Genomic DNA, 21,108 nt, shown 5'->3' with positions numbered 1-21,108 from the left:
CCCTCCCCCCACCGATCTCAAGCAGAGAGCCGTTGGACACTCGGCACTTACCCCCTCACTAACTGCAGCGACCGAATCGGATTTTTGTGGAGCATGTCTGTTTTGTGCCGATTCTGGATGTGTGAACGTGGTGGTAAAGGGGAACCTGCCGGTAAGGTTGGGCATGCAGCCCATTAAGTCAATTTAAATGCATGCAAGCATTTAAATAGTCGTCGTTCCCGTTTCAGGAACAGTCCTGATCGCGGCTATTTTCGGGCCTTGGTAAAGAGGAAACCGGCACGAGGTGGGTGCGGATCGCGCTTCTCGCCTCATGCCCAAAAACGGGCACAGCGCAATGGTAAAATCGGGCCCGCTGTCTCCAACCCTCACTTCCAACACCATCAAGGTTGATCACATCTCAATGTGATGATCAGATAAGGATTTACCTTAGAATCTGAGGTTAACTGGAGCAATGGAGTTTCCTTACAGTAAGAGAGTTTTTTGCCTGGGATGCCCAGGGCATTTCCTGCCCCTTTGTAATACCAAAGATACTCCTTCACCTGAGAAAGGAGCAGCACTCTGAAAGCTCGTGATTCCAAATAAACATGTTGGACTTTAACCTGGTGTTGTGAGACTTCTTACTGTACCAAAGAGGAGACATTGAGTTAAACTAATCAACAATCAATTTGTCAGTATCTGGGGATTCTGTGAAAAATAACCTCACTTCAGCATACATTGGCAGACATCCTGAGAACGCCATTAGCTCATTCATTAATCTCAGTTTGGGAATTGTGCATATTTGACATACTGTTGCTGTTATCACTGTGTGTCAATGATGGAGGAAGTGAATGTTGGACGTGATGGATGAGGTGTTAATCAAGCAGGTGGCTTTGTCCAGGATTGTGTCAATCTTCTTGAGTGTTGTTTGGAGCAAGTGGAGAGTATTCCATTGCACTCCTGACTTCTGCCTTATAGAAGGTGGAGATGCCGGCGTTGGACTGGGGTAAACATAGTAAGAAGTTTAACAACACCAGGTTAAAGTCCAACAGGTTTATTTGGTAGCAAAAGCCACACAAGCTTTCGGAACTTGTGCTACCAAAATAATTTCTGAGCTCTTCTGAGTAATTTCGGAGCTTTTGCTACCAAATAAACCCGTTGGACTTTAACCTGGTGTTGTTAAACTTCTTACTGTGTTATAGAAGGTGGACAGACTTTGGGGAGTCAGAAGGTGAGTAATTTGCTACATAATTCCCAGCCTCTGACCTGGTCTTGTAGTCACAGTATTTATATGACTGGTTCAGTTCAGTTTCCAGTGAATGGGAACCCCCAAGATGTTGATGTTGGGGAATTCAGCGATGGTAATGGCATTGATTGTCAAGGGGCGATGGTTAGAATCTCTATTGGTGGAGGTGGTCTTTGTCTGGCATTTATGTGGCGTGAATGTTAATTGACACTTACCAGCTAAAGTCTGAACATCTTACTGAATATGGACACAGATGACTTCAGTATCCAAGGAGTCATGAATGGTACTGACTATTGTGTAATCATCAGCGAACATCCTCACTTCTGACCATATGATGGAGGGAAGGTCATTGATGAAGTGGCTGAAGTTGGTTATATACATATAGTGAGAGCTAACACAACACGTCATTGAATCTTACAGCACAAAGGTGACAATTCCATCTGCCTTACACATGCTGCCTCTTTGAAAAAGCCCTGCACCAAATTTTTTCCCACAATTGTGTCATTTTAGTTCTCCAAGTATATGTCCAATTGCTTTTGGAAAATTTCTATTGAATCTGAATCCATCACTGCTAACCAGATGTTAGAGGTCATCTCGTTTTAAGAAATTTGTTTTCAACAAGTAGTTATTTACCAAATATTTTCATTTTATGATTCTCTGGTTATGAACTTGCCTGCTGGAAGAAACAGTTCTAGCTCTATCAAAATCTGTCATAACTTTGAATACCTCTATTAAGGCTCCCTTTTCTTGTTGAAGGATAACAATCCCAGCTTCTCCAATCTCTCCATATAACTGAAGTTTCTCACCCCTATTATCATCCTTCTCAAAACACTTCTCATGACTTTGACATTCTTCCTAATGTACAAATCTTGTAAAGCAAGATTATTGACAACATCCATGTGAAGAGGATTCCAATGTGGAGATTGGACACCCTCATGAGGAAGATGAGTTTTAGTGAGATTAGTTGGCTTACGATGTGGGTATCTTGTTGAAAAATCCATGGAATCAGATTTGGTTGTTTCTATCATCTTTTGTGAGGAGTGATGTGTCAGACACAGTTTGCCTGTTAATCATATTTGCCTCATTCTTACCCTGAATATTAACATGTAAGATAAGATAGATATTGTAAATTGTTTTACCTTTCTGAACTTGTATAGTAAAGTTTATTTATGTTCAAAACCAGTGGAATCTTGTGGCTTTATTCACTGAGTAAGCAACTTGAATCTCAAATTTTATTTACTTCGAACAAAATGTTATTTGTCCTCAACTGGATCTTGCCCCCCCCCCCCCGGACACCCATGTCCCAGGGTGGGCTAAGGGTCATAACAACGACGTTGATATGTTTTAGCAAACTGCAAAATCGTACACACTATGCACAAGTCAAAGTCATTTATATATAAACAAAGTAATGATCCTTTTACAATCACTGGGGTGCTACTGTATACTTCTCTTCAGTCAAAAAAATGATTTGTTCAACACTACTTTCTCCCTCCTTCCCATAGCAAGTTGGGTACCCGCATTGCTACTGTCCCTTTGAGACCAGGTGCTTCTATTTTTCAGACAAATCTGTTATGTGGTACTTTATCAAATGCCTCTTCAAAGTTACAGAGAGCAATATTGGATTCAGTAGCACCACTCTTTGGGTACTGTGGGTGCTGTTTGGGAATCAAAGTAGCATCCAATGTATGTACCCACATGAATTGCGTTGCATGCTATCTTGGTGAATGTTTCAGGTGATTGACTTACACCTGAAGTATGCAGAGCTGTCCAATCATGATCCTTATCAGCATACAATATTGACTCGATGCCATTGTTGCCATTTGGTGCTCAATGCTCCACCAAAGTCTTTTCTGAAACTTGCACACCTGAACACATAAGCAGCAGAAAGGATTTCCCACTGTGGCCCCCGATCAACAATATTTAAAGGGGACAATCAATTCCTTTCAATTTAGTTGCTGGTTCAATTCTTCTAGATGATGCTGTGAATAACAGGCAGTGTGTACAAGCTGTGAAATGTGGGTGTGAGGCATGAAGCAGTGCTAAATATGTGGGGCAAAGTTATGACTGTTAGGTATAAGTCCTGATTGGTAGAGATTATTGGTAGTTGATGTAATGTCCTAAGTTTGTCAGGGATTGTAGGTTTTAACAAAAAGAAAAAACTGTGGTTTGCAGATGTGGATTCAAAGAAACAACAACTGATTTATTGAAAACGATGTTCTCTGCACTGCACAGAGCACAAACTGAAAGTAAAACAGCAACCTGCAACACTAATGACATCACCATCAAATCATGTCATCAGCTCTTAAAGCAACCTGCAACCCTTTTAAATATATAACAGGTAATCAATGAATGTTTGGTGAATTGAAGCTAGTGTACAGTTGGAAGATATAGCCTTTGAAGATGCATTCACTGACCTTGATTACTCTTGTTGAACTCCTTATGGTACTGCAATCAAGTCTTTGGAGCTTGACTCTTGCTATTGACCTTTATCACTTTCAGCTCCCACTGCCTTAAGCTCATGTGTTTAAAGAGCCTCCTGGACTCTTGTTGGTCGATGACACCTCCTTCTCTGCACCTTTCAGTATTATCTCATGTGCAGCAGCTTAAAATCTTAGACCCTGTGATCTTACATGTTATGTCATTTTTTTATCCTGGCAAAACTGATGTGCTTTCTGCATGATTAGCAGCACCTGCTGAAACCACAGTGCTCTTCCTCTTTCATTAGTGCAGGATATCTTTAAGTGGGACGAGGAAATTATGATTTTGGAACCCTTGCTGATGCATGCAGCCAATAAACATGCAGTTAGCACTGATACATTTTAATGAGCAGACAGTACAAAGTTGGCCTGTTACCTAAATTTCAGTCTCTGGATGTGGGTTAATTGTGCATCGCTCTCTAATTTAGCCCCAATATATGCATCTATGGCACATGCTTCATCAATCCTCTCTGTTACTTTGTCAAATAACTTCTTTCTGGCTGGTCAAACATGATTTGGCTTTAATCCATGTTTCTCCAAGTGAGAATTAATTTGTCCTTCACAATGGTCCCCAGTAGTTTTTCCACCATTGCATTGGATAATCCATATAGACGGGCTCAAGATGAGAGGGGTGAAGTATAACTCAGATATTAGAGGGATCTTTTTTACACAGAGGGTGGTGGGGGCCTGGAATGCACTGCCAAGTAGGGTGGTGGAGGCAGACACGCTGACATCGTTTAAGACTTACCTGGATAGTCACATGAGCAGCCTGGGAATGGAGGGATACAAACGATTGGTCTAGTTGGACCAAGGAGCGGCACAGGCTTGGAGGGCCGAAGGGCCTGTTTCTTGTGCTGTACTGTTCTTTGTTCTTTGTTCTTTGGACTGATCTTTGTTTCCAGTCCACCGATGCCAGATCCTTTCTCAAATATCTGAAGTTTTCCTTCACTTTTGCTTTTTCTTGTCCCTCTCACAACTACTATAAACCCAAATATATTATGGTCACTATGCCCAGTTGTTTCCCTACTGCAACACATTCTAGTTGCCTTACTTCATTCTCTCAACTAGATCACACAATGCTTCATTCCTCTTTGAGCTAGAAACATACTCATTAAGAAAATTATCCTGTACATGTTTTAGGAACTTCCCCTCCAGTCTATATCAGGGTAATTGAAGCCCCCTATTATTATTATTTTTACATTTACCTGCAATGTGCCCACAGATTTGCTCCACTGTCTTTTTCTCAGTATTTATGGGTCTGTAAAAAACACACAACAGTGTTTATTGTTTCTTAACTGTTTCTTAACTCTAACTAAATAGATGCAACCTTTGTTTGAACCTTCTAATTTGCCATTTATATAATGAGGCTTCATGGAGGAGGAAAAGGGAGATTTTGTCTGTCATGGTGAGCTATAAGAACAAGATTTTGTGGTTTTGCATTATTTCTGATATAACTAGTGTTGTTGTAGGTACCCGTTTATCAACGTGGTGGCACCATCATACCCAGGAAGACACAGGTGTTGAGATCCACAAAGGCTATGGAGACAGTTTCATACACCCTACATATTGCACTGAATTTTGAGGTAACAGATATTTCTGCTCTGTAAATTATACTTCTATGATGTTTCTGTTAACATGTTAAGCGAGGTGACTGAAATAAATGTGGGTAGTCACAGTTCTGCTGCTGGGTGTGTGTGCACTTCGGGAGGATGGAAGGATAGCTTTTGTGGGAAATAGAAATGCTGAGACAGAGACAACCTCTCTGGTCTGATTCAGGAATGCTTGGTTGACAATGGAGGCAAAGCCATAAAAATGATAATTCTTAATGCTCTCTTTAATGACAGAAAATTCACTGGCAAATGAAAATCTGCTGTTGGTGTTTGTTATATCTGTCTTGCAAATTTCTGCAGATTGTTCTTCTGAACAGCTGTTGCAACTTTGATTAAAAATCCCTCAAAATGCTACGTAAATAAGGTAGTTACCAAAATTAATGTTCAATTGGGAGAAAAGCCGGTGATGTGCTGCAATTTTATAACTCATTCCAATCATCGTGCATCCATTTATGTATTGCCTGATAGATTCAGTTGTAATGGACCTTTTCCTGGAAAGCCCAGGAACAGTAACTGCCAAAGTAATTCTACACTGTAATGCTCTCTAAAGGAACATCTGAGATTGAGCCACCTTGTGCTCTGAGCTACAGTTATATTAATCCATTTCTTCTCCAGCTTTGGTGGCTCTTTACCATATGGAGAAAGGCAAGTAGCTGGTAGAGGAAACTTCTGATTTGGGTGGAGAATGGCTGCGATATCAGCACTACACACTACATGGAACTGGAAAGTCTGAAGCATAATAAGTTTCTGGCCAAATTAATATTCCAACCAACAAGCTGAGGGGGATCCAAATGCACACTCTGGTACAGCTTGCCAGTTTCTCGAGGCAGAAAATGAGCCAGCTGTGACCCCATCCCACTCATGCAATTGAACAGAGTTTAGGAATTTACAAATTGAAAACCATGGCAAGATAAACAGTGTAGCTACTTCAAGCAGAGTCTGTCAGTCATTGATTATCAGTTCTTCACCATTCAGGCTGATCTGTTCCATATTTCTGTTCTAGAACTCAGCCAGAGGGAAGCTGTTTCTTGATGATGGTCATTCATTCAACTATCAGAGCAAGAACCAATTCTTGCTCAGGAGATTCACCTTCAAGGATAATACATTTTCAGCAGTGTGAGTATTATCAGCAACTCAGCTTTTACTCTCACTCATTCAAACAGTTTTGTGCCAAGTTCTTAACTCTTTGGAGTAGCTTTTATATTTGAATGTTACTGGCTAGTGATAATCTTTTAGTCTTTGGTTGTCATAAGAAGCATATCTACAGTGATATCATCACAAGGTTTATTTTATGAAGGATATAGCCAAGAGAAGTGTTTTCAACAGAAGAGTTTACCATGATGGCAATTTCTGAGTCAGTGCAATTATCAATGAAGAGACTAAGCATGAGAACGCTTTCTAGTGATGGCCTTTTCTAGGAATCTTACTGGGAAGGAATCAAGCCACAATGGAAGTTCTACAGCAACAATTTGTCTCAAAAAATATCTCAAGATACTTCATTGAGAAGGAAAGGTGCAGGCATTGAACTTTTGTGGAAGGCTTGAGGGAGCCAAAAGCATGATAGGAGAGATTGGTTTTAAGAATTTTTTTTAAAGCTGGAGCTGAAGGTAGAAAGCTAAAGGGTTCAGGAAGAAGGGAAGTTGAGAGGAGGATCAAAATGGCTGGAATCTCTGTAACCAAAGGCACAGGCGATTAAACACAAGGCTAAGCGTGGGAAGGATGCCCAGTGGATGACTTTTAGATGCTTTGAGGTTGAAGATCAGAAGCTGACAAAGAGAACTCTAAACGGGAGGTGATGAAAGCACAAAGCGTACGTTGGTGGCAGTGTAAGATTGTGATAGAGGTGGGCAATATCTTAAAGGTGAAAGCAAGTATCCTGGGTGATGATTGGATGTTGGTTTGGAATTCAACTCTGGGTAAATTGCAGAGTTTTTGGTCTGTCCCAGAAATAATAGGGATTTTAACTTCTGAGCAGGAAAAGGCCACACGAAGAGTTGACTTATCTGGGAGCAGCAGAAACAGGCCCATCAAATGTTAACAACTGAGCATCATTAGCCACTGCCAACTTATTGACTAAAACCAGAATTGGAAATGATGGAAAGCCAGCTGGTACAGTTCTTCCGAATGCTGCATACTTTCCAGAATTGCTATGTATTTCCAGGGTCTCACTGCTACGAACCTGGGAGAACTTCATCCTTTAGATTTCTCATTTGCAGGTTTGTGTCAACCAGGCCTGCCACTGCAAAGAGTGGCCCCATGTGAGGGTGACTACAAATAGGACTCTGGGGCAGGAAGGAAGAAAGGTAGTGGAACAGAGAAAGGTATGGGATTGGATTTGATGGGTGATAACAGGGATTGGGGGCAGGAGATTGATGCTTGAGTGGCAGTATGATAGTGGGTGACCAGAAATTGTAGGTAGGTCAGTGGATTAGGGCTTGGGAATGGGCAGACAGTGATAGCAGACTGTGGTTGGGTGTTCTTTGGAGACAGACAATGGATTTAGGAACAGGGAATGGTGGTTCACAGAGGAGAGAGGGTGAAATGGGGAATTGGGATTTGGTGGGATTGGGCCTTGTATCGGGGCAGAAATGGACACTGGGGACTGGGGGAATCAGGACTCATGTAGTTTGGAGAGGGAACCAGGAAATTCTGAGCATCCCTGCTCCACCTGTCATGACAAAGGAAAGTTTTAAACTTGGAAGAACCTTTATGATTTTGAGACCTAATTGTAGCTACTAAGATGGCCACTGCAGTCGCATTGCTCTCTTTGGGTTAAGATTGTGTTGGGATCCTGTTGAGATAATTGTACCCAATTTGCATACTCATAGGAGGTGCCTCATAAACTTGATAAAGCATGCATTTTAAAATTAGATCAGAGTTGGTATTTTCATCTGCTCCATTTTAATTTTCCCTCCTCCCCCAGGCTGGGAAACCAGGAGAGGTTAAAACTCTCCCAATCACTTCAGTATGCTGAATATTAAAGAAAATTTGGGCTAATCCATTACTATTTTGGTCAAGCAGATGGCTGAGGGATATGTTGGAAAATTTGTATTGGGAACTGAAGGGTGGGCAACGTCCAAGAAGGGAGAGAAGAATATACCAGACAACTAGATAATAACTAGAGTCCAGTAAACTGAATGTTGTTTCTGGGAAAACTTGGGCCTAGATTTTCGCTCCCAAGTCAGGTGGTAGGAGTTAGCCAATTTCTTGGCTTGCTGTACCCACTTCTAGAAAAACTACCTCAAATGGCAAGATCTTGGTTGCACCTTATGCCACACCATGCCCCATCACCCTATGGCCCTTTATAACCCCTGTTGCAACTTTGAGCCAACTCATGTCAACCCACCCACCATCCTTTGCCCTTATACAGTCCATATTAATTCAGCCAGTATCCATCATAGACAAATCTCAGGAGCCATACTGAGATGAAATAAAGTAAAGTTTTAAATCCGAATATAGAGTTCACTGTATAAGCTTCTGTTCGTGGAAGTCAGTGAAATTCCCTCAAGTACTTAATCATCCATCATTCCAGTACCTAAGAAAAACCAAGTAGCGTGCCTTAATGACTATCGGCCGGTGGCTCTGACATCTATCATTATGAAGTGCTTCGAAAGGCTAGTCATGGCACAAATCAATTCTAGCCTCCCGGACTACCTGGATCCACTACAGTTTGCCTATCGCCGCAACAGGTCTGCAGCAGGCGCCATCTCCCCGGCCCTGCACTCAACCCTGGAACACCTAGATAACAAGGACACCAATGTCAGACTCCTATTTATTGACTACAACTCAGCCTTCAACACCATTATTCCCATGAAACTCATCTCCAAACTCCAGGGCCTGGGCCTTGGCACCTCCCTCTGTGACTGGATCCTGAACTTCCTAACTCACAGACCACAGTCAGTAAGGACAGGCAACAACACCTCCTCCATGATCATCCTCAACACCGGTGCCCCACAAGGCTGTGTTCTCAGCCCCCTACTATACTCCTTATACACCTATGACTATGTGGCCAAATTCCCCTCCAATTCGATTTTCCGACCCACCATAGTAAGTCGGATCTCAGGCAATGACGAGGCAGAGCACAGGAATGAGATAAAGAATCTGGTGAATTGGTGCGGCAACAATAATCTCACCCTCAATGTCAACAAAACGAAGGAGATTGTCATCAACTTCAGGAGAACATGCCCCTGTCTACATCAACAGGGACAAAGTAGAAAGGTTCAAGTTTTTAGGTGTCCAGATCACCAACAACGTGTCCTGGTCCCCCCATGCCGACACTATAGTTAAGAAAGCCCATCAATGCCTCTACTTTCTCAGGAGACTAAGGAAATTTGGCATGTCAGCTACGACTCTCTCCAGCTTTTACAGAAGCACCATAAAAAGCATTCTTTCCGATTGTATCACAGCTTGGTATGGCTCCTGCTCTGCCCAAGACCGCAAGGAACTACAAAAGGTTGTGAATGTAGCCCAATCCATCATGCAAACCAGCCTCCCATCCATTGACTCTGTCTACACTTCCTGCTGCTTCGGCAAAGCAGCCAGCATAATTAAGGACCCTACGCACCCCACACATTCTCTCTTCCACCTTCTTCCATCGGGAAAAAGATACAAAAGTCTGAGGTCACGTACCAACCGACTCAAGAACAGCTTCTTCCCTGCTGCTGTCAGATTTTTGAATGGACTTACCTTGCATTAAGTTGATCTTTCTCTACACCCTAGCTATGACTGTAACACTACATTCTTCACTCTCTCGTTTCCTTCTCTTTGAATGGTATGCTTTGTCTTTGTATAGCGCACAAGAAACAATACTTTTCACTGCATGTTAATACATGTGACAATAATAAATCAAATCAAGTTAATCTCTTTTAAGCAAACTGTTGATGCGCGATATATCACACGAGAGGCAGGATGTACTCGGGAAATAAAGGCTTTTATTGCCAACAATAACGGAGCTACTATATACAGTATACAATCCCAGACTAAAGGGTCACCAGGCAGAGCAGTGACCTTTATAGCTCTCCCAGGAGGCGGAGCCAACTGGGGTGTACCATAGGACTATATTAACAGGTAGAACAGCCCAACCCTAACCCCAACAGTAACATATCTACAGACTCATAGTACTGGCCAGACCATGGCTCAGCACTACCTGGTGGGAACCAACAATGGTTCACCACATTCACCCCTCCTTTGAAAACAAAGGCCGGCGGGGTACACAACACAGAACAATTGTTCATCTGTCTATAAGTTCAAACGGTCTGGGGGACCGCACCGTCGTTGTGACCTCCTCAACATCGGCGATGACACCGGTTCAGGCAATCGCGGTGACGTTCTCTCCAAGGCGGTGTCCAGCGACTCCTCCAGTTCCTCACGGGCCGGTAGACCACGAGGTGGTGACAATCCGCTGAACTCGGGCATGCCTTGAAGTGGCGACCATCTCCTGGACTCAGGCAAGTTGTACACGGGAGTAAGAGGGTTAAGTGGTGGTCCCAATACTGCCCGCGCAGTGTCAGGAGGGGAAATAATGGTTGGGGGGTCCCTAACAGGAGGTGTGGGAGCGACAGGGGTTTCCAAGCCCCCTGCTGGCACCAGATCTCGAATCGAGACCATGTCCTCTCGCCCGTCAGGATATGCCACGTAGGCATACTGAGGGTTGGCGTGGAGGAGATGGACCTGTTCAACCAAAGGGTCGGATTTGCGGGTCCTAACATGCCGCCGCAGGAGGACAGGTCCTGAGTACGTCAACCAAGACGGTAATGAGGTCCCAGAGGAAGACTTCCTAGGGAATGAAAACATTCTCTCATGAGGAGTAGCGTTGGTTGCCTTACACAGGAGTGAGTGTGTGGAGTGGAGCGCATCAGGGAGTACCTCTTGCCAACGGGAGACTGGAAGACCTTTAGACCTCAACGCCAGTAAGACAGCCTTCCAGACTGTAGCATTCTCTCGTTCAACCTATCCGTTACCCCTTGGGTTGTAGCTCGTGGTTCTACTAGAGGCAATCCCATATGAGAGCAGGTATTGCCTCAAGTCGTCGCTCATGAACGACGAGCCCCTATCGCTGTGGATATAACAGGGGTAACCGAACAGGGTGAAAAGATCACGAAATGCCTTGATAACCGTGGCAGCGGTCATATCAGAACAGGGAATGACAAAAGGGAATCGTGAGTACTCATCAACCACATTGAGGAAGTACACGTTCCGATCTGTCGAGGGAAGGGGGCCCTTAAAGTCCACACTCAGTCTTTCGAAGGGACGAGTGGCCTTAATGAGGTGTGCCCTGTCAGGTCGGTAGAAGTGCGGTTTGCATTCCGCGCATACCCGGCAGCTTCTGGTTATGGATCTGACATCCTCCACCGAGTAGGGTAGATTCCGGGCCTTTATGAAGTGGAAGAGCCGAGTGACCCCCGGATGGCAGAGGTCATTGTGGAGAGCCTGCAATCGATTCTCCTGCACACTAGCGCATGTTCCACGCGACAGGGCATCCGAGGGCTCGTTGAGCTTCCCTGGACGATACATGATATCATAATTGTAGGTGGAGAGTTCGATTCTCCACCTCAAGATTTTATCATTCTTGATCTTACCCCGTAACGTGTTGTTGAACATGAACGCCACGGACCACTGGTCCGTGAGCAGAGTGAACCGTTTTCCCGCCAAGTAATGGCGCCAATGCCGAACGGCCTCCACAATGGCCTAGGCCTCCTTTTCCAACGCCGAATGTCGAATTTCAGGGCCTTGGAGAGTGCGAGAGAAAAAGGCGACGGGCCTGCCCGCCTGGTTAAGTGTGGCGGCCAGGGCGAAATCAGATGCATCACTCTCCACCTGGAAGGGGATGGACTCATCGATAGCGTGCATCGTGGCTTTCGCGATGTCGGCTTTTATTCTTGCAAAGGCTAAGCGGGCCTCTGTTGCTAGGGGAAAAGAGGTAGACTTGATGAGCGGACGGGCTTTGTCCGCGTAATTGGGAACCCACTGTGCATAGTATGAGAAGAAGCCTAAACATCTTCTCAGTGCTTTGATGCTAGTGGGCAGGGGGAGTTCGAGGAGGGGACGCATATGGTCTGGATCAGGGCCAAGGACCCCCTTTTCCACCACGTATCCGAGGATAGCTAGGCGGCACGTGCGAAATACACACTTCTCCCTGTTGTAGGTCAGATTCAGGCGAGATGCAGTGCGTAAGAATCTAAGAAGGTTGGCATCGTGGTCCTGCTGGTCATGGCCGCAGATGGTGACGTTATCCAGGTACGGGAAGGTAGCCCGCAGCCCGCAGCCCGTTCTGGTCCACCATTCGGTCCATAGCACGCTGGAAGACCGAGACCCCATTCGTGACACCAAAAGGAACCCTTAAAAAATGGTACAGGCGACCATCCGCCTCAAAGGCCGTGTATTGTCGGTCCTCTGGGCGAATGGGGAGCTGGTGGTAAGCAGATTTTAAGTCGATGGTGGAGAACATCCGGTACTGCGCAGTCTGGTTGACCATGTCAGATATGCGCGGGAGGGGATACGCATCCAGCTGCGTGTATCTGTTAATGGTCTGACTATAGTCTATGACCATCCGGGGTTTGTTCCCATTCTTAACCACCACGACTTGCGCTCTCCAAGGACTAGCGCTAGGTTGGATGATCCCTTCCTTGAGGAGCCGCTGAACTTCAGATCGAATGAAGATCCGATCCTCAGCGCTGTAACGCCTGCTCTTTGTTGCGATGGGCTTGCAGCCTGGCACGAGATTCTGGAATAGGGAGGGTGTGGTAATCCTAAGCGTTGAGAGACTACATGTGGAGCGCGTTGGGCAATTTAGAGGCTGCGGGTCTCCCACTGAAAGCGGAGGGAGTGGCCCATCGTACTGCAGGGTTACACTCTTCAGGTGGACCATAAAATCTAGTCCTAGGAGTATTGGCGCGCAAAGGTGCGGTAACACAAGGAGCCTGAAGTTCTCGTAAACCGTGCCCTGCACCGTCAGATTGACCACGCAGCTCCCTAGCACGGTGACAGATCGGGACCTTGATGCCATCGAAATTGTCTGCTTGACAGTCCGAATCTGGAGACCACACCACTTCACGGTGTCTGGGTGAATGAAGCTCTCCGTGCTCCCGCTGTCAAACAAACAATAAATCTGGCGTCTGTTTACCTGTATGTCCATCATGGACTTGTCGAATCTGTGAGGCTTGGCCTGGTCCAGGATGATCGACGCCACCGTTGGTTCGTGGGTGCAACTGCAGGCAGCTGAGATGGTTGATGACGACCCCTGCTGGTCATTCGCGGTCGGTGCCGACCAAAATGGCTGCCCCCATAGGTCGCACGTGGACGATGGCGCCAAAACCTGCGGCCCCTGCAGGTCGCACGTGTCTTGCGACTCCGTCGTTCGGAATGGCGACGTCCTGGAATCGCACGTGGTAGAAGACCTTGAAGATGCAGAAGACAAGGAGGCCGGCTTCGGGGAGTCACACACCGCACTGCTGTTCTTTGATGGAGGTTTGGACCGGCATACTTTGGAATAATGCCCCTTCTTGCCGCAGGCGGAGCACAACACCGCTTTAGCTGGACATCGCTGCCGAGGGTGTTTCACCCCCCCACAGAAGTAACACCGCGGGCCACCTGGAGCTGCTGCCGTCGTCAGGTCCGAGGCTGGGAACGCAATCGCGCAGTTTTTTGGTCCCGCTGAATAAAGTGGAGTCTGCGACTGTCCCTGCCACACTGTCTCCACGCGGTCGTCAGGGTACATCTCCAGACTTTTGGAGGCCGTTTCTAGAGCGTCAGCTAACTCTATGGTTTTAGTGAGATCGAGGTTACCTTGCTCCAACAGCCAAGGGCGGATGTACGACGAGCCGATTCCCGCCACAAACGCATCTCGAACTAGGTCGCTCATGTACTGGGCTGCCGACACTGACTTGCAGTTGCAGGCTCTGGCTAGCTGCTGAAGCTCGCACGTGTACTGTTCCATCGTTTCGCCGGGCTGCCGCCGTCGAGTGGCTAGAAGGTGTCGAGCATGGATCTCATTCGGCGGTTTGTTGTATTGCTTCTTGAGAAGCTCGAGGGCCCCTTTGTAGTCGGTGGCCCCACGGATCGCTAAGTATACAGCGTCGCTTACCCTCGGTGGAGGACCCGGAGTCTGTCAGCGTCGTCGGTGACCGCTGTGGAGGCGTCGAGGTAATCTTGGAACCACTTGAACCAGTGGTCGAAAGTGTTCGACTGCACGTGGGTCCAACGTAAGCCGTTCGGGTTTAAGCATTTGCTGCATGTTTTCTTTTCAAAAAAAAAGAATTTACTTGTTGGCAGTAAAATTGATGCGCGATATATCACACGAGAGGCAGGATGTACTCGGGAAATAAAGGCTTTTATTGCCAACAATAACGGAGCTACTATATACAGTATACAATCCCAGACTAAAGGGTCACCAGGCAGAGCTGTGACCTTTATACCTCTCGCAGGAGGCGGAGCCAACTGGGGTGTACCATAGGACTATATTAACAGGTAGAACAGCCCAACCCTAACCCCAACAGTAACATATCTACAGACTCATAGTACTGGCCAGACCATGGCTCAGCACTACCTGGTGGGAACCAACAATGGTTCACCACACTGGTTAATCTAAAATTAATCATTTAATAGCTTCTCTATCTGTTTAATCTCCTCCAGTTCCAAAATGCTACAAGATACCTGCACTCCTCTAATTCTGGCCTCTCGTGCACATCCAACTATAATTGCCCTACCATTGGTGGCTATGCCTTCATTTGCTTAGGTCCTAAATATTGAAATTCCCTCCCTACACCCCTTCACTTCTCTACCTCACTTTTGTCCTTTACGACAGTCCTCGACCAAGCTTTTGGTCATCTGACCTAATATCCCCTTACCTGGCTCGGTGCCATACTTCGTTTAAAATGCTCCTGTGAAATGCCTTGAGATGTTACATTACTTTAAAGGCTGTCGGGGGTGTTTTGCACCTGCATTCACAGTGAGTGCAAATCTGGTTTGGAAACAACTGTGCTTCCAGACCAGATTTGGTCTGGAAACACATGGAGAGATGCATGCTAGTTTTCAGTCGGAGCCTGACACTCTGAGAAATTGTGGTAAAATTCTGTCCTCTATATATAAATATAGGTTGTTGTTCATCATTGAGTGCTCACTACCTGCGTAAGGCTAAACTTTCTGTTTCTCTGTTCTCTGAACATTCTCTGTTCAGGTGTGCTGATGAGAGGGGACAGTATTGCACTGATTGTGTGGTGGAGAGGGTCCTCGTTATGGGAGCTGCAAGACCTACTTGTGTGACAACACAGTGCCCAGGTAAACAAATTGATCAGACTGTTCTCAGTGAACCATTGTAACAGAGGGATTTGTAATCCAAAATGTTCAGTTTCTCAGCAGTAAGTAGAAATACTTAAATCTGAAATAAACAAAAAAATGTTGGAAATATACAACAGAGATGGCACTATCTGGGGAAGACTGGGGAATCATATGGGAAACCCACTGGAAAGGCGACACTTGTTCGATTTTTATCCGTGACACACAAACCCAGGAAAGGGAGGGAGAGAAGATGGATGTGTAAGTTATAAAAACGACCAACCTCTTCTGTTCCTGGCTAAGCAACAGAAATGAGATGCTCAATGTAAAAAACAGAGAGAGTTGAATTATTCAAAGTATTTGCTTCTGGCAGTTGCACCTAAATGTTGATTAAATGTTCTAAGAAAATCTAAACGGTGAAAAGGAGCTGACAGTAATTATCTGGTTGGAGTGTGTATTTTCTGTGCGTTCATACAGCCTTGTCACAAGCTAAGTTTCTGATCTTCATCCTCTATATCAGAAGACCTATTTCCATCTCCTTAACATCAGAAGACTCCACCCTTGATTCAACTCATCTATGCTGAAACCTTCATCCATGCTTTTGTTATCTCCTTTCTCAATTATTCCAATGACCTCATCTCTGTCCTCCCGTCCTCCATAAACTTTAGCTCTGCTGCCCTTCTCCTAACTGTACCAAGACCCGTTCACCTCATGTGCTTGCTGATCTACATCGACTCTTGGTCCAGCCATGCTTCAAATTTAAATTCTCTCCCCTGTGCTTATATCTCTCCACATCATGACTTATATCTCTACACATGCTCAGGCCACCTCCCTTCCTAATGACTTTTCATCTCTGTACTCTTCTCTGCTCCTATAACCTTCCAAAAACTCTGTGTTCCTCTAACTCCACCCTCTTGTCTATCTCTGAATTTATTCACTCCATCATTGCCTAGGTCCTAAGATTTTGAATTCTTTTCACCTCTCTCTTCCTTGAAGACTCCCCTTGTAACCTAGCTCTTTGGCCAAGCTTTTTGACATTTGCTGTAAAATCTGTTTATGTAACAGAGCCCGATTTTGCCATTTTGATTCTAAGTGCTGAATCTGGGAGTGTATCAGATCTGATTTTTAGACTCGTCTTCAGGTACCCCCATATGCACCCTGCCTGAAAAAAAAGTGATTCTGAATTGCGCTGCAAAAGCCTGTGGGCGGGGCTTATCGCACCCAAAACACTGCTGCTCTGATCAGAGTCTTCAACTGCGCATGAGCAGTAAGAAAATAGAAAAACGCTCCCCTGCCACATCGCTTCCGGGCCCGATAATGCCTCCCCCCTGGCCCCCACAGACTGATCACGGCCCCCTGCCCTCCTTCCCCACCACCAATCGCACGCAGAGTGGCAGCGGATCCCCACTTGCTGCCCCCCACTGATCGCATGCAGAGTGGCAATAGACCCTCCTGCCCCCCCCACCAGAGAGCCATCTGACCCGCCTCCCTCCCCTCCCCCCATTAGAGAGCGATCTGACCTGTCTCCCTCATCTTCCCCCCCCCAAAACCAGGGAGCCATCTGACCCATCTCCCTCCTCCTCCCCCCACCAAAGAGCTATCTGACCCACCTCCCTCCCCCCCACCAGAAAGCGATCTGACCCGCCTCCCTCCCCCCCCACTAGAGAGCGATCTGACCCGCCTCCCTCCCCCCCCACTAGAGAGCGATCTGACCCGCCTCCCTCCCCCAACCAGTGAGCCATCTGACCCGCCCCCCCCTCCTCCCCACCACCAGAGAGTGACCTGACCTGCCTCCCTCCCCCCCCCCCCACTCCACCGCCCCCCCCCCCAACCAAGGAGCCATCTGACCCGTCTCCCTCCTCCTCACCCCCTACCAGAGAGCGATCTGACCCACCTCCACCCCCTCACCAGGGAGCCATCTGATCTGCCTCTCTCCTCCTCCCCCCACCAGAGAGTAATCGGACCTGCTTCCCTCCCCCCACCAGAGTGGCATCTGACCTGCCTCCCTCCTCACCCCCCCCCCCCCCCCCCCCCCACCAGAGAGCAATCTGATCTGGCTCCCTCCCCCCTCCTCACCACCGATCTGAGTCAGAGAGCCGCCGGAAACTCTGAACTTACCTCCTCAGAATCTGGAGCACCCGAATCGGACCTTTGCAGACCATGTCTGTTTTGCGCCAAATCTGGATGGGCAAACGCGGTGGTAAAGGGGGAAATGCCGATAAGTTTGGGCGTGCAGCCCATTAAGTCAACTTAAATGCACGCAAATGCTGACGGTGGCCATTGTAGGCCCTAGGTAAAGGGGAACGGGCGCGGAGGCGGGCGCGGACCGGGCTACTCGCCTCATGCCTGACTTTACCAAGTTTTTGTGTCCGAAAACGGGCACAACTTGATGGTAAAACCAGGCCCACAGAATCACATTTAGTTTGATAATGCTCCAATGCATCACCTTGGAATGTTTCATTTCATTAAATGCACTACATAAATGCAAGCTGTTGTTGCTGTATTCTTTGATACCTACCACTCTGTTATTAACAATGTTACTGACAATTTTGGTCATTTCCCTTTACAGATGGACAGGAGAATCCAGTCCATTTCACCTATAATGTGAAGAAGTCCCTTTTAAACATTGAAGGCCTACGATTTAACTTAGGGTGTGACTGGATGCTGCAACTTCATTACTGAAGGGTGGACATTGAGCTATCTGAGTGTACCATGGAGGAAATGTTCTTCACTTGAATGCCTGGTCAGCTACTTTACTGGTACCAATGTTATGGGGAGATGATGCTAACTTGTATTACATTAGGCTAATGTGCCGCATTTCCACTCCATCTGACGAAGGAGCAGCGCTCCGAAAGCTAATGGTATTTGCTACCAAATAAACCTGTTGGACTTTAACCTGGCGTTGTTAAAGCTCTTGCTGTGTTCACCCCAGTCCAATGCCGGCATCTCCACATCTGAAATGATCCAACAGGCCACTCAGCTCAAGGGCAATTAGGGATGAGCAACAAATGCTTGCCCTGCCAGTGATACCCACATCCATTAAAGAATGAAGAATACCCGTTCAGTAGATTGATTTTTTGCGAGGATTCAGTTAGTGTTATGATATCTATTTCCCAATTATGAATATCTGAATTTGAATGTTAAAACATTATTTCTTTCCTATTTCTATTTAATCTACATAATCTAATTGAAGAAAAAAATTGCATGTATTTGAGTGCAATTGATTCTCAGATGTTTGATCTCAGGGGACAAGTAGCAAAGTACATAAGAATCAGGATCATTACAGATTTGATCCTCAGTCTGTGATCTCAGTCAAGGTTGTAGTGCTAGTACCAACCATTATGCAGTGATTTCCATAGAGATGCGCATATGCATAGAATTAAGGTGAGAACAAGATTGGTCTGAGCTGTGCTGTTTTCTTTGGTTAGAAATCTATTGCTGCTCCATGTCTAGGCTTATATATGAAAAGGGGCCGCGTGAGTTAGGGTTTGAGATTAACCTGAACACTTGGAATTGTGGCCACAGATGAGTCTAGTTCTTCAGGAGTGGGGATAACGTTGACTCTATGCTCACCCAACAGGACTACACAGCAATAAAAACGTTAAGTGCTACAAAAATTCAGCAGGTTAGGCAGCATCTGTGAAGAGAAAAACAGTGTTCGCATTTTGAGTCCAATGTGATTCTTCTTCAGAACTAAAGAGAGGGAGGAATTTGATTGGTTTTATGTTGTTGAAAAGGAGAAGAGGGGTGGGTAGAAGAAAGGGAAATTCAGGGATGGGTTAGATGGTGGAGAAGATTAAATGACAAAGGTGTCATGGAACACAAGGCAAAGAGAGTGGTAATGATTGTTATGAAAGACACAAAACATTTGTCCAGTGTCGATGTTATTTGCAGAATAAAGGTCAGCACTAACTGAAAACAAAAACATGAGAAAAAGTCAGGGGTGATCTTACTGGCTCGTCACGCCAGTCAATCAGCATGGCGAGCTGGTAAGATCGGGTGACAGGCGAAAAATTGGACTCGCGCCTGTTTTCTTGCCTCTCATGATGTTACTGGCCCCGTTTTGCGGACAGAATCAGCCTTGCACCCAGGAGGTGCATGAGGCTATTTTAAATATGCATTGGTCAATTTTAGTATCATCAGTGAGTCCCGGACGCCATCGTCCGAGCTCCTTTGTCCTTAGCTGCTCGCCAGTGGAGATCCTCACTGGCGTGGATCACATATGGTTCCCATCAATGGGGACCTGACATGATGGCCTCGCCAGTGGGACCGGAGGCCATTGAGGCTCCACCCACCAGGCACCGGGAAATGCCAAGGGGGCAGTCTCAGAGGAGAGGGTGCAGGGGCTGAATGGGGGGGAAGGACTTGAAGGGGGTGGGCCCATGACAGAGGACAGGACCATGATGGGCATTGCGGGAGGGGGGGATTCCCTAAGGGGGGAGGCTACTCTGCCTGGTGGGGGGAGGGGTGGGGTGGGTAGTGTCGGCCATGACAGCAATCGGCAGTGGGGGGGGGCAATCAGGGGCGGTGATTTGCTGCGGGTGGGGGGGGGGGGGGAGACAGGATATTGGTGATGGCTGTTGGCCAGGGGGGGGGGGGGTTATCGGGGGTAGCGATCAACTGGGGTTGGGAGGGGATCCGGGGCAGTGTTCAGCTGGGGGAGGGATTTGGGAGGCCATCACTGGTGGGGGTAAGTGACATATCTCCCAGTGCACTGTACACACTGTACACATTACACTGAGAGATCAAGGCACCTACACAATGGCACCCCTATAACTCAGAAGCTAGTTTCCTGTGTGAATAGGCTCCCCCCACTCCCCTGCTGGCGAGAATCACACTTTGCCTCATTTTTTTCTCAAGTTCTGCACGATTGTGTCTGCGAGCTCGCCCAAAAAACGGGCACTATTCTTTCCCATTTTCACGCTCATTCGGCACTTAGAATTTTTTTGGTAAGATCGACCCCGTAGACTTATGCACTTTGGGGGAAATTTCAAAATGGAGCACATGGTTTTTGGTCTGAAGTTGGTGAACTCAATGTTGAATCCAGAAAGCTGTGAAGTGCTGAATCGAAAGATGAGGTGCCATTCCTCCAGCTTGCTTTGGACTTCACTGGAACATGGTAGCAGGCCAAGGATAAACATGTAAGCATGAGAGCAAGGTGGTGAATCGAAATAGCAAGCAACCTGAAGGTCGAGGTCATGCTTGCGGAGTGAACAAAGCCCAGTCTGCATTTGGTGTCCTTAATGTGAAGGAGACTGCACTGTGAGCAGCGAATACATTGGACTAGTTTGAAAGAAGTACAAGTAAATTGGTGCTTCACCTGGAATGAGTGTTTGACCCTTGGACAGTGAGAAGGGTGGAAGTAAAGAGTTAAGTGTTATACAATGAAGGAACATAAGGCACATATACTAGAAATGTTCTCACTTTTGCTGGCATGGAGCAGAAATCTGTCAGAGTTTTGTTGTTAAATGTGAGTCACTGGCCAGAATAGGTATGAAGTGCAGTAGCAGTTGTTATGAATGGGGAG

General features: G+C 46.4%; 1 protein-coding gene across 1 annotated transcript in view; it reads left to right on the top strand.

The window, feature by feature from the left end:
* The window catches only part of LOC144507012 (neutral alpha-glucosidase C-like), a 116,137-nt gene extending 96,243 nt beyond the window's left edge, over window positions 1-19,894 (top strand). Inside the window, exons 21-24 of the mRNA XM_078233547.1 lie at window positions 5,169-5,282; window positions 6,313-6,425; window positions 15,484-15,584; window positions 18,151-19,894. Of these exons, the coding sequence (XP_078089673.1) occupies window positions 5,169-5,282; window positions 6,313-6,425; window positions 15,484-15,584; window positions 18,151-18,263 (441 nt within the window). The 3' untranslated portion in view covers window positions 18,264-19,894. The remainder of the gene's footprint in view (window positions 1-5,168; window positions 5,283-6,312; window positions 6,426-15,483; window positions 15,585-18,150) is intronic.
* Window positions 19,895-21,108: the final 1,214 nt, after the last annotated feature.

This window comes from Mustelus asterias, chromosome 18 (genome assembly GCF_964213995.1).
Source record: "Mustelus asterias chromosome 18, sMusAst1.hap1.1, whole genome shotgun sequence".
Taxonomy (NCBI): domain Eukaryota; kingdom Metazoa; phylum Chordata; class Chondrichthyes; order Carcharhiniformes; family Triakidae; genus Mustelus; species Mustelus asterias.
This window is presented reverse-complemented; position numbering and strand designations above follow the sequence as displayed.